Source organism: Macrosteles quadrilineatus, unplaced genomic scaffold, assembly GCF_028750875.1.
Source record: "Macrosteles quadrilineatus isolate MER2022 unplaced genomic scaffold, UCM_ALF_1.0 Scaffold_9__3_contigs__length_116548681, whole genome shotgun sequence".
NCBI lineage: Eukaryota > Metazoa > Arthropoda > Insecta > Hemiptera > Cicadellidae > Macrosteles > Macrosteles quadrilineatus.
The window spans coordinates 51,492,330-51,506,122 of record NW_026542602.1 but is presented as its reverse complement, the minus strand read 5'-3'; the positions used below and the strand labels follow the sequence as shown (position 1 = coordinate 51,506,122).

Sequence of the window (13,793 nt, the reverse complement as noted above, 5' to 3'; positions counted from 1 at the left end):
CGATCATGCTGGTTCGCAAACTTGTTCAAATAAATGTAGGTTTACGTTTACACATTCAACAAAAAAATCAAAATCAATAAAAAAAAAAAAATCGGCAAAATCGGATAATTTTTGCTTGAGTTATCGTGTTAACGGACATATATATATAAATATATGCAGTGCTCGATTTGTGGGGGGAACGCGGTGGAACAGAACGATTAATATTAATCGCATTAATAGGTTACAGTTCTGGCACCACATTTTTTACAAATCGAGCACTGTATATCTGTATATTTTATGAAAATTATAGTAATTAATTAGGGTTAGTATTTAGATATGTAAATACATTATTGAAAACTAAGTACCGTTTTTGAAACTAATTTTACTAAACAACAACTAGATTTGACAGTATCTATAGGTTTCTCTAAAACACCTTCATGCCAAAAATCGGACCAAAATTACTCAATTTATCATGTCCACGGACACATACATACATTAAAATTTGAACGAATTATGTTTTTAGCCCCTGGGGACATAAAAATAAAAATAAATTAAATTAGTCCTGAGCCCAGGTATTACTGTACCGCCTACAATAGACAAATAACTATTTATGTCTATTGGGATAGACTATTTTCTATCCCAACAATAATTAAAAAATACAAAACTTTGGATCTTACATATAAAATTCTATATCTTTTCATTTGAGCTTCAAGCCTCTTCTTATAGGTTTTAGTGATTAACGCAGAAATGTTTCCGTCTCTGAAACAAATACGACCAAAAGATTAATGAAAATACTATGGAGTCTGTAAATCTGTTACATCATGAGTAGATAGGTAATGATTTCAAAATCTCGAACAAAAAATTATTGAACGGAATTAACATTCTGGTTCATAACTTGTTAGTATAGGTGACATAGGGAACATAGGTGGATTAAATACAGTATATGTAAAGCAATAAAATAAAACTATAAAAATACAGCCCATTTCCGATCAACCGATGTCTTTGGAACCGAGACTACCTCAGTTACCAAGAATCTCGAATTACACGGAGGTCGCATATATTTTGAGGTTAGGATTATGGCAACTTTTAAGTCAAACATTTATAAAATATATCTTTACAACACATAGCGAATGAAAAATAATAATAATACTGTATGTAATTTTTATGCAACCTTTTTTCCAAATAACATAGTAATTGGTAAAGAAAGAAAAAAAACACAAGAACCATGTTCAACACTTCTTCAATTGTTTGGAAAAACTTTAAACACAGTAGCCTATTATTAGACTTATGATAAACCAATACACTACATTATTTAAAACATTAATTTTGTTTTAAACATCAATATTTCTAGTTTAAAAAGCATAAAATTACATTTTGTTTAGGTTTGACCTGATCATGTCTATATCAAAATATCGTAAAGAAGACTAACCCAGCCATCTGGACTCTCTGCGAGCAATTTTCAAGATAAGATTGAAAGGCTCCACACCAGTAATACCATAATACTTTAAGAGTCCTTGGAGGCGGCCATCTTGGATTTGCCCACCATAAGAGCAATGTTAATTTTGTTATTTTCAAACAGCCGCTGAAAGTTATTTACCAACTTAAAAATATTTTTTCAAACACAAAAGTGATTGTCATTTAAATATCTAGTATACTGTGTGATTATAAATTTGCTTTGTAGTTTTTTAATTGTTTTATGAGTTAGAACGTCTAAGCTCTTAATTTTGTGAGCAGTATCTCATGCGGAACGCAGTCGAAAGCCTTGGTAAGGTCACATAAGGTTGTTAAAGTGTGTGAGCGGTTTTCGTAACCATCCGAACCTCTTGTACAAGGCCTTCGACCGCATCCGCAGTTGACAGTCCTCTCCAAAAACCAAACTGAAATTCTGAGAAAAGAAGATTTGTCTAAAAAATTTGTTCACCTGGTGTTCCATTGCTAATTCAACAATTTTGGAAAAACAAGGCACCACAGAAATCGGCCTGTAGCTTCCTGGAGAACTATTGTCACCTTTGTTGTATATTGGTACTGTTTTTGAGAATTTCAGGCACAAAGCGTAGACACCACAAGTGAAACAATCATTTATGCACTGTGTAAGTGGGGCCACGATACAGTGGGCCAATTCCTTTACAAAATCACGTGTGATACCTTAAATGTCTTTGGAATTTCCACTTTTCATGTTAGATATCAACTGTATGACATCATCACAGCTCACTGGTATCCATCTAGTGACGGTCGGATCCGGATATTGGATTACCGGATCCATCAGATCTGAGCTAGAACCAACACCCGATCGGATCCACAAAAAATCAGATCTTTGGCTGGATTTGGTTTTGATGGATCTGATTTCGTTTCAACAATAGAGTCTGTATCCATATCTCATACTTTACGTATCCATATAAATTACTTTCTGTATCCATATACCTAATTATCCATATCCATATGTAACTAATATACGTTATTCACGTCGATAGGGATGGGTCAAGGTAAAATCTCGAATCCACCGAATTTTCGGAAAAGATTAAAATTTGAGATTTGATCAGCGAAATTCAAATTCAAATTTGCGGCGATTCGGATACCGATTTCCATCTCGTCTGCAAAGAAGGCGCGATTAGGAAATCACCGTTACTCCGATGCAGATTCTCGACTCTCCCACGATGATCGCGCAGTTAGAAAATCACCATGCAAATTATCGATGCACAGACAAAGTCATTTAAAAATAAAAAACAATCCACTTTCTTTACAAAAGAACTACTATAAATTATCTCGGTATACATACCTGGGATCAACTTAGATCACTTCAAAAAAATTACTTCTTTAAAATTTTTAAATAAAGTAAAAAACTATTCTAATGCTTGGACTAAAAGAGTAAATTACCTTTCTAGCTCTGATTCCAATATATGTCTAACATTCAAGTGCAGTTCCCTGGCCGCTCGCTCTTTACACCTGTGAATGAACACCAGTAGATCACGTTTACTGTAGTTGGGCTCGTGGTTGTGTATATGCCCTGAGGGAATGATCGGAGCATCTTCTTTATCCAACTGTATAAACCCTCGTGCCATACATTTCGGCTCAGTGCATCCCAAATACCTGTGACATATCAAGTATGCTATGTTAACATAACTATATTTTAGTGTTTATATTTTTGAGAAACAAAATTGGACAGAGAAACACATAAAAAAGAATATAAATATCTAAATAAAAGATAAAAACTACATATGAACATAGAGAAGTAAAGTACAGAAGAAACGGACAGTAATAGGCCTAAACATAGATATTCTTTAATGGATTTTCTATTTCCCTATCTACACTCATCTGTTGCAGTTCTGTCAGTCAATTTCAGATTTCTTTTCAATGATATTTTTGTATTGTACGGACGCCTAACAAACCGGTTTGAGGTTAGAAAAAGGTAATTTTTGATTTAAATGATCGAGTTTATATTTTTAGTGATGTAAACCTAAAAAAAAAACCCACAAACTTGAACGACATCAAGAATGAACACTTAACTATAGGCTATAACTCAAATTTTTCCGTTGAGTAAAATATCATGTTCGGTACTTCACTGACTTTTTGACGGTCATTATTTAACATTTAAGGTTTTCAAAGTTGTCTGGTTAGCTGGAACTATATTTTAGGACACAGCTTTATTATTATTAGCTATTTTACGCCTAGGCTCAGCACTACTCTAATGTATTAAATCTTGAGAATATCTCAAATTATAAGCAATAACCATCCAGACATCAAATATAATAACAATAATTTGATATAAAATTTATTGGTGTAGTTTCTTACCATTTATTTTCATTTGTCCTGTTTGTCTTGTAGTAATACCCTTCGCCATTGTAGTAGATTATACCATGATTACGAGAGTATAGCTTCTCTGCAGGGTACAGTCCTACTTGATTCATCTCTCTTCTGCTTCTTGACTCTCCTACCTGACTCTTCATTAGTGCTGTCTGGAAATGTGATAGTTTGTATTAAGGCAAATTGAAATTTTTTTGTTTGTTTGTAATGGTTTTAATTTATTTCTCTGCTATCCGACCTTTCCACTCATCTCCCATAGCAGGATTAGGAAGGAAACCCAAGATCATACTACTGTAGTACTATAGGCTGCTTTGGTTTTAGTAAAATCAAAATAAAATATATTTCTATCTATTAACAAGTTTTGAAGCTGTATAAAATCCATCTGTGGAGTTACCTCTTCCAGATTTTCCTCTTCTAAATAATCTTCTTCCATGTATTCATCACTATCATTGTCTTCTATTTTCACAGTGATAATTTCCTTTTCAACAGCCTGGTTCTGACAATGTGTTTTTTTGTTGATAACTTCTCTGCAATACTCATCATTTTCAACTGCTGCAGATGGCTCAGGAATCTACAATTAATATGTTCCTATTTTAAAGGTTTCATATCAAAACTAAATATATGAAAAGGATTAAGAAGGATTGAAACCAATTTGGGTAAGTATTCGCCATTAATTAAGAAAAATTAAAATTGTTGAAAGCCATGGTCTGGGGTGGATTCACTATGGGCAATCTCATCCGTGTCCTGGTTATGCAGAAGAGGGTTATCAGAATAATAGCAGGCTTAAGTCCAGAACAAAGCTGTAGAGATGCTTTCGAAAACCTGAGACAAATCTTGACGGCGACTTCCATCTACATCCTAGATACTGTTTTTTACTGCGTGACCAAAGATCCCCCTAAACAAAGTGATATGCATGAATACAACACCAGATATGCAGGAAATTATGTGCTACCAGGTTTCAGAACAGCAACGTATGAAAAGAAACCACTGTATGCAGGAGTGAAGATGCTAAACAAGCTACCAGACCACTTGAAAGCTGGAGGCCCTGTGCTGATGAAGAGGAAGCTACGGAGATGCCTGCCAGACAAGGCTTTCTACACCCTAAAGAAGTTCTTTCATGGTGAGACTACACATAGCATTGAAGAAGCTTTTTCATTTCACTATGTATCTATTATACCAATGTGACTTAAATTTGACGCTGTAAAATTTCTTGATGAAATTGTAACAACGGATATTGTCTATAGTCGATTGTTTCCACTTATTTCCCACAGCCGGCTTAGGTTGGAAAACCAAGACCTTACTACTACCTTACCAACTTACCAACCTTTACCAAGACTTTACTACTACTACCTCCAAAAAACTACTCCTTTACTAAAATTCTACTACTACTTACTACTTTAGTACTTTACTATAGGCTACTTAAGTGGCATACAAATAAAATATATTTCTATTTACAAGTCTTGAAGCTGTATAAAATATATCTTTCGAGTTACCTCTTCCAGCTTTTCCTCTTCCAAATAAACTTCGTCTGTGTATTCATCACTATCATCAGTATCATCGTCTTCTATTTTCACAGTGATAATTTCCTTTTCAACAGCCTGGTTCTGACAAGGTTTTTTTTTGTTGATATCTTCTCTGCGATACTCCTCATTTTCAACAGGTGTACATGGCCCAGTAATCTAGAATTAATATGTTTCTATTAGAAAGGTTTCATGTCCAAACTAAATATATGAAAAGGATTAAGAAGGATTAAAACCATTTTGTGTAACTTAACTATTCACCATTAATTAAGAAAAATTAAAATACAATTTTTGAAAGCCATGTATGCTATGGTATTACTGTCTGGGGTGGATCCACTATGGGCAATCTTAACCGTGTTCTGGTTTGCAGAAGAGGGTTATCAGAATAATAGCAGGCTTAAGTCCAAAGCTGTAGAGATGCTTTCAAAAACATTAACATCCTGATAATGACTTTTATCTACATCCTAGATACTGTTTACTACTGTGTGACCAAAGATCCCCCTAAACAAAGTGATATGCATGAATACAACACCAGATATGCAGGAAATTATGTGCTACCAGGTTACAGAACAGCAACGTATGAAAAGAAACCACTGTATGCAGGAGTGAAGAGGCTAAACAAGCTACTAGACCACTTGAAAGCTGGAGGCCCTGTCCTGATGAAGAGGAAGCTACGGAGATGGCTGCCAGACAAGGCTTTCTACACCCTAAAGGAGTTCTTTGAGACTACACATAACACTGAAGAAGCTTTTTCATTTCACTATGTATTTATTATACCAATGTGACTTAAATTTGACGCTGTAAAAATTCTTGATGAAATTGTAACAAAGGATATTGTCTATAGTCGATTGTTTCCACTTACTTCCCACAGCCGGATTGGGTTGGAAAACCAAGACCTTACTACTTTAGTACTTTATTATAGGCTACTTAAGTGGCATACAAATAAAATATGTTTATTTAAAAAAATTCTTGAAACTGAATAAAATTTATCTGTGGAGTTACCTCTTCCAGCTTTTCCTCTTCTAAATAAACTTCATCTGTGTATTCATCACTATCATCACTATCATCATCTTCTATTTTCACAGTGATAATTTCCTTTTCAATAGCCTGGTTCTGAAAAGGTGTTTTTTTGTTGAGATCTTCTCTGCGAAACTCCTCATTTTCAACAGGTGTAGATGGCCCAGGAATCTAAAATTATTAGATAAAATAGAAGAATTACCTTATCCAACCACATATGACGACTACAGTAGACCCCCTCTTAACCGACCTCGTATTAATCGATAATCAGATTATCCGCCTTCGTTCGTAAAATAATGCAGTTTGTTTTAACCGACCTTGCTTTGAGAGCAGTTCGGTTTAACTGTCGCTTTTTAGGAATCTCGGCATTTCCGCTCCCACGCTGGGCGATGAGAACTGAACCATACGCTTATGTCCACAGGATATGCCTAAGAATAAGTTATTTTGTATTGATCACAAGAAATTTAGCATAGGTATTGTCAGTTTGTCATCATCATTCGTAGCTCGAGCACATCTGATCTGATTTGTAATCAGTGCGGCAAATTTGTAACATTGTAAAGTGCGTTACGATTTTGAGAACTGATTATCTTATTGCTGGAGTAAACAAACAACGCAACTTGTAGGGAGGGCAGGGAAGGAGGGTTAACAACTCCAAGGTCAAGATAGTTTTTGTGCCTCGAGCCTCTAGTGAAAGGTTATAAATAAACACCCTGTCTTGTAACAAAATGGTTGCTTATATCTTTAATTTCGACAAAAGGTTTTGTACTGTATTACAATTGATTTGGAAAGCATCAATTAATACAGTACAGTACTAAAGTTATTAAAATAGGAATTTTTATTGACTCTTGCCTAGTACTAAAATATATTCCGCTGAAAGTAGGCCTATTTGACTTAACCGTGTTTTGTGTTTATTTGTGACTTTTCTATCAATACGAAAAAGGAGATAAGAGTAGTTTATTTTATAAATAATGCAAGTATGAATATTAAAAATAATGATTATATAATTCCAAATAAATAGCACTTCATTATGTTATGATTAGAGGGATTAGTTGATATCATTAAGGGAATTAGGGGATCTTGAAGCTGAATAAAATATATTTGTTGGGTTACCTCTTCCAGCTTTTCCTCTTCCAAATAAACTTCGTCTGTGTATTCATCACTATCATCATCTTCTATTTTCACAGTGATAATTTCCTTCTCAACAGTCTGGTTCTGACAAGGTGTTTTTATGTTGATATCTTCTCTACAATTCTCCTCATTTTCAACTGGTGCAGATGGCCCAGGAATCTACAATTATTATGTTTCTATTAGAAAGGTTTCATATCAAAACTAAATATATGAAAAGGATTAAGGAAGGTAAATTTTCAAAAACCAGTTTTAAAAATATATTCCTTAAAACTGTGACCGCCCCAAAAATTCCCAGACCAATAACATATTATCTGTAGAGGTCTTTGCTGCACCTTCATGAAACCCCGTCAATACCATCACAAACGCTTTGTTTTATTCCAAATATAAAACAATAATGATAGTCTGTAAATATAATAATGAACTCCTTTAACCTTCCAAGTTCTGCATCAGCGCAGTAGCCTCACAATGGAACATTTCAGCGACCAAGAGTCAGCACTAGGCCGGGGCCAATGTTCTCGGAAGCAAATTAAGCGCAAATAAAGTTTGTCGCCTTTATCCCTTTTCTAATATGAAGTCTATCAATCAAAATAATATATAAAATAACTTTTGAAGTATTGCCACTCATTCTAAGATTGTTGTTTTCGTTCTAAGCTAAAGCTGTAGTGTTATAAATTTGTAATTGGATTATGATATTTGTTAAGTTGAAAGTTAAATTTATTATAAATTATTTGTTTAAAGTTTGTAGTTTCATTCGGCAACCTGTCACATTTGGTGCCAGGTGTTCTAAGTTCAAGAGTTCTAAATTTATAATTATTGTGCAATCAATTAATTAAATTTTACTTTCGCTTTAATTCACTCCCATGACTCGCTCAGTCTGTTTCAGTTCGCTCCTATTGTTTCTATCCAATTTGCTCCCACTGCGTTACGTTATCTTCAGTTCAAAGCTTAGAATATTCAACCTCACTTCAACATTCAACAAAAAGACTTCTAGCGTCTGCTATGAAAAGTGAGAGGTTAACATTGGGTGATTTATAAATCAATTTTTAAAAATCAATAAAGGACTATTTTTGATTAACTGAATTCCGTCTTCAATGTTTGTTCTATTTATTAAATCCTTGATAGGTTTGATTGATTAGTGACTATTATTTGAATTTAGTTTTCAAAAAATTCAAGAGAAAAACTCTTACCAAGGCTAAAGTTATTCTATAGTTGAAAGATTGTTTCTTGAGTCATTGTCTTAAGTAGGCCTTAAGGATTAAGGCCTTAAGTTGTCGCTGGAATCAGGATTATTAAGTTGACTAACTTTAGCTGACTTAACCTCGTATTAAGGTTAGGCTGTGCCTCGGCAAAGCTTAAAAAACTTATTGGGATAGGTGATTGTCTAACAATTTATTGTCGATTCCAAGGCATAAGTGAAATTGATGTCTCTTTATTACAGCCATTAAGTGCGACATAATCATTTACAGTTAATAATTAATTGGCAATTAGACATTGAAGAGGCCTAGACAAACTAACCTAACTTAAAGTCAATTAGGCTTATTTGTGGGAAATTTCAGAGTGGGTTGGAGATGCATCCCGGCATCATGGAAGTAGACCTAACAAAAAGAAGATAGGTCTAATTTCTAGTTGAACTCTCACTATAACTTATTTTATATTTCTTTTTTTTCTACATATACCTTTCCACTTATCTTCCACAGCCAGCTTGGATCGGGAACCAAGACCTTACTACTTTACTATACACTACTTTAGTAACATCAAAATAAAATATATTTCTAAGTCTTGAAACTGGATAATAATCATTTGTGGAGTTACCTCTTCCAGCTTTTCCTCTTCCAAATAAGCTTCTCCTGTGTATTCATCACTATCATTTTCTTCTTTCTTCACAGTGATAATTTCCTCCTCAAAATACTGTGAAAACCAAAGTAGGCACCCTTGAGAAAACTTTTAGGTAACAAATTTCGTAAATGCCTCAACAAGCAAATTTTCCTATTTAGCCTAATACAGACGGATTGGATGTGTGGTCTCCAGTTTAATGTGGAGTCAATAACAATGTCTAAAAGTTTATCACGACCTGTGTTGCAGTGTTCAAAGCTAGGGGTAACTTTAGACAAAGAGAAAAGTAACCTTCGAGTTTTATAATTGTTAAGTAACAAACCGCTTGCTTTCAACTAAGGCGTTAGACATAAATAAACCAAGTTCCTCTAACTTGCTGTTTGGCCTATTACTGTACAGAGTGGTGTCATCAGCAAAGATTACAGAATTACGACTTGTACTATTAGGCAAATCATTAATTAAAATTAAGAATGAGGCCTCAAAACCTACGGACGGCAGCAAGTAAACCTTAGCTTGAAGCCGGGAGTTGAAATTCCAGGACATTTTATACTTACGAATTTGCCAAATGGATATCTCGCAGTCTTAGGCTGTATCATGCTCGGCCAAGGCAGGGGAGAAATAAGCTTGGAACAAGGGATACTCTGCATGTTTGTAAAATAAATTTGGCTAAACCGCATTATTAAAAAGAAGACTGAACTAAGTCCTAACCCATGATTAGTACAAAATCTAATTTACCTATATCAAAAGAATATTGTTGCAGTACAATAGACTCCCTCTTATCCGGACTCCTCGGGGCCAAGGCCAGTCCGGATAACGGGTTTTCCGGTTAAACCAACGTCTCCAAAAACTTGATGAAACGGACTGTTTACTGTGATATTCCACTTAAATTTAGGAGAGCATTGTATTTAGACATGTGATCACTGGTCTCAAATCTTTCCCACAAGAACAGTCATTTCAGTACCGCCTACTTCCTGCCGATCCAGTCCAGTTAAACCAATGTTCTGATAAAAATTGTCCGGTTAAAGGATGATATCATTTCCACTGAAAGTAGTCCAGTTAAACCGATGTCCGGTTAAAAAGTGTCCGGATAAGAGGGAGTATACTGTACTGTAAAAATTCCTTGGCGTTGTGAGAAACTAATTCAAGTCAAAAATGATCGCTTAAGTTCAGAGTAGGGATGGTCAAGTCTCGAAATTTCGGGAAATTTTCGGGAAATTTTAAATCTCGTTACACGAGACGAGATTTATTTTTGGTCGAGATTTTTATCGAGACGAGAATAAAAAAAAAATTAAAAACGCCTGCAGAAAGTCAATGCAATACCCGCAATACAGGAGCGTGTTGTAGTTGCGTTTCCTTTGCGAAGGCGTTCTTATTAATTAATTCTTTAAATGTAAATATTGCTTTAATTATTTTAATAATATTACTTTAATAACATATGAGAAGTTTTGTTAAGTGTAAGCAGTGTGAGGAATGTTTTATTACTATAAAAAGTCTAAACAAGTACCTAACTATTTTATAAAAATTAATATTGCTTTTATTTTATGATTTATTTTATTTTAGGATAAGTTGAACTCTATCCTAAATGATATCACTATGTTTCCTAATCGTAGGCATTTTTAATAAGTTAGGCGTGATTAATAAAAAAAATGTTATGCTGATGTTTTTTAATAAAAGATTGTAAATATTCTTGCCTATTATCATTATTTTTGTATTTAAACAGTCATCTAACAATGTTACAAAATCAGGTAAAAGTTTTGAACGTGCATTTCCCGTTGTGTATGAGAAGGGAAATCCCGTCTCGATCTCGTCTCGAAATTTTATGAGGAGAAATAAAAAATCTCGTCTCGTCTCGTCTCGAACTAAAAATCCAATCTCGTCCATCCCTAGTTCAGAGTTCAGACCCTGACACACTGGAAGGTCAGATGTTGCGGTAGAGCCAAACGAATGTATAATGCACGACGTTTATCTTGCTCAAAACCTAACAAGGATAGAAAGGAATCGTTGTTGGATCAAGACTGTTGAGGTCAGTGCAGAGGAACTCACTCTGCGTAAGAATTTGAAACTGGAAACTTAAGATAGTGATATTCTTTTGGGGGAGGGGGGAGAAAACCTTGCGAGGCCTGTGCAACGAAAATTGGTTTTTTTGGCAGATGGTCATGGTCAAGGGCTACAGGAATTATCATTGGAGCGGATACCATCTGAAATTGCGAGGGCTACAGGAATTATCATCGGAGCGGATACCATCTGAAATTGAAGTACAAGTTTTGTTTATGCCAAATAAGAAGCTAAAGCACTTTACCGTTAGAATAGGGACGTACTAGAATCTGACTTTTCCACTTATCTCTCACAGCCGACTGAGGTCGGAAAACCAAGACCATACTACTTTACTATAGGCTACTTTAGTAGGCTAACATGAAAATAAAATACATTTCTATCGATAATTCTTGAAGCTGAATAAAATATCTGTGGAATTACCTCTTCCAGCCTTTCTTCTTTCAAATATTCTTCTTCCGTGTATTCATCACTATCAATATCTTCTATTTTCACAGTGATAATTTCCTTCTCAACAGCCTGGTTTTGACAATGTGTTTTTTTGTTGATAACTTCTCTGTGAAACTCCTCATTTTCAACTGGTGTAGATGGCCCAGGAATCTAAAATTAATATGTTTCTATTAGAAAGGTTTCATTTCAAAACTAAATATATGAAAAGGTCCATAAAAGGACATTTTTCCAAAACCAGTTTTAAATATACGAAAATCCCTCAAACAAATTGATATTTCTTTTTAGTTAAAAATTTAAACTAAAGCTAAACTTTTATATTAAAACGTGACAGGGTTTTTTATTTTTCTGAATCAACCAATTGAAGGAATTTTGAATGACTTTTGTGTTTAAAGAAATATTATTTTAAGGAAGGGAATGTCAAGGTTATAAATTTAGTTTACGTTTTTAGATTTTGGTAAATTAAACTTTAATTTTAAAAATTCTAGCAGTCGGTGCTAAGAATTTAAAGTTGTTTCAGTGCTGGTTTAACTAACAGCTGATTTCAAACTGAAACTATGATTGAAATATTATTTATGTTACAAGTTATTTGTTTGTATTATTGTAAGTGTTTGCCTACAATACTATTTCAATTTGAAATGTAGTTTTTATTTACTACCGTAAACTATCTACATCAATTATCAATTATCAATTATCAATTATCAATTATTTAAGATGGGGACGCCACTATGTGCGTATTTTAACCTAAATATGAGTGAAGGATGAGTGTAGGATGAGTGGCGCGATCTTGTAGTCTTGTTAGTGACTAAGGCCGACATGTTCCTTAGACACAGCTGTTAATTATTAGCCCATACAGCTAATGGCAACTAAGGGACCACACCAGGGAGCATCGCATCCAGAGAGAATCCCTATAAATATCCACAATTGGTGACCTCCTAGTAGCTGGATTACAGGACGACGCCACCCGTCCCAGTCATCAGGAAAGGTGTAATTTAGTTTTAATTTAGTTTATAATCAACTGATAAATTTTTGGGGGTAAATAAAATATATTTCTATTAAAAACTCTTGAAGCTGAATCAAATATCTGTGGAGTTACCTCTTCCAGCCTTTCTTCTTTTAAATATACTTCTTCTGTGTATTCATCACAATCATTGTCTTCTATTTTCACAGTGATAATTTCCTTCTCAACAGCCTGGTTCTGACAAGGTGTTTTTATGTTGATAGCTTCTCTGCGATACTCCTCATTTTCAACAGGTGCAGATGGCCCAGGAATCTAAAATTAATATGTTTCTATTAGAAAGGTTTCATTTCAAAACTAAATATATGAAAAGGTCTATAAAAGGACATTTTTCCAAAACCAGTTTTAAATATACGAAAATCCCTCAAACAAAGTGATATTTCTTTTTAGTTAAAAATTTCAACTAAAGCTAAACTTTTATATTAAAACGTGACAGGGTTCTTTATTTTTCTGAATCAACCAGTTGAAGGAATTTTGAATGACTTTTGTGTTTAAAGAAATATTATTTTAAGGAAGGGAATGTCAAGGTTATAAATTTAGTTTACGTTTTTAGATTTTGGTAAATTAAACTTTAATTTTAAAAATTCTAGCAGTCGGTGCTAAGAATTTAAAGTTGTTTCAGTGCTGGTTTAACCAACAGCTGATTTCAAACTGAAACTATGATTGAAATATTATTTATGTTACAAGTTATTTGTTTGTATTATTGTAAGTGTTTGCCTACAATACTATTTCAATTTGAAATGTAGTTTTTATTTACTACCGTAAACTATCTACATCAATCATCAATTATCAATTATCAATTATTTAAGATGGGGACGCCACTATGTGCGTATTTTAACCTAAATATGAGTGAAGGATGAGTGTAGGATGAGTGGCGCAATCTTGTAGTCTTGTTAGTGACTAAGGCCGACATGTTCCTTAGACACAGCTGTTAATTATTAGCCCATACAGCTAATGGCAACTAAGGGACCACACCAGGGAGCATCGCATCCAGAGAG

General features: G+C 34.1%; 1 protein-coding gene across 5 annotated transcripts in view; it reads right to left on the bottom strand.

The window, feature by feature from the left end:
- LOC129001948 (uncharacterized) overlaps positions 1-13,793 on the bottom strand; it is a 57,369-nt gene that overhangs the window by 18,048 nt on the left and 25,528 nt on the right. For 4 of the 5 annotated variants that reach the window (XM_054429392.1, XM_054429394.1, XM_054429395.1 and 1 more), the window contains exons 13-22: positions 12,874-13,050; positions 11,754-11,930; positions 9,258-9,353; positions 7,428-7,604; positions 6,303-6,488; positions 5,274-5,459; positions 4,175-4,351; positions 3,769-3,932; positions 2,854-3,066; positions 657-738 (exon numbers count right to left, since the gene is read on the bottom strand). In XM_054429392.1, coding sequence (XP_054285367.1) covers positions 657-738; positions 2,854-3,066; positions 3,769-3,932; positions 4,175-4,351; positions 5,274-5,459; positions 6,303-6,488; positions 7,428-7,604; positions 9,258-9,353; positions 11,754-11,930; positions 12,874-13,050 — 1,635 coding nt within the window. The remainder of the gene's footprint in view (positions 1-656; positions 739-2,853; positions 3,067-3,768; positions 3,933-4,174; positions 4,352-5,273; positions 5,460-6,302; positions 6,489-7,427; positions 7,605-9,257; positions 9,354-11,753; positions 11,931-12,873; positions 13,051-13,793) is intronic. The other variant, XM_054429393.1, reaches the window with a different exon arrangement.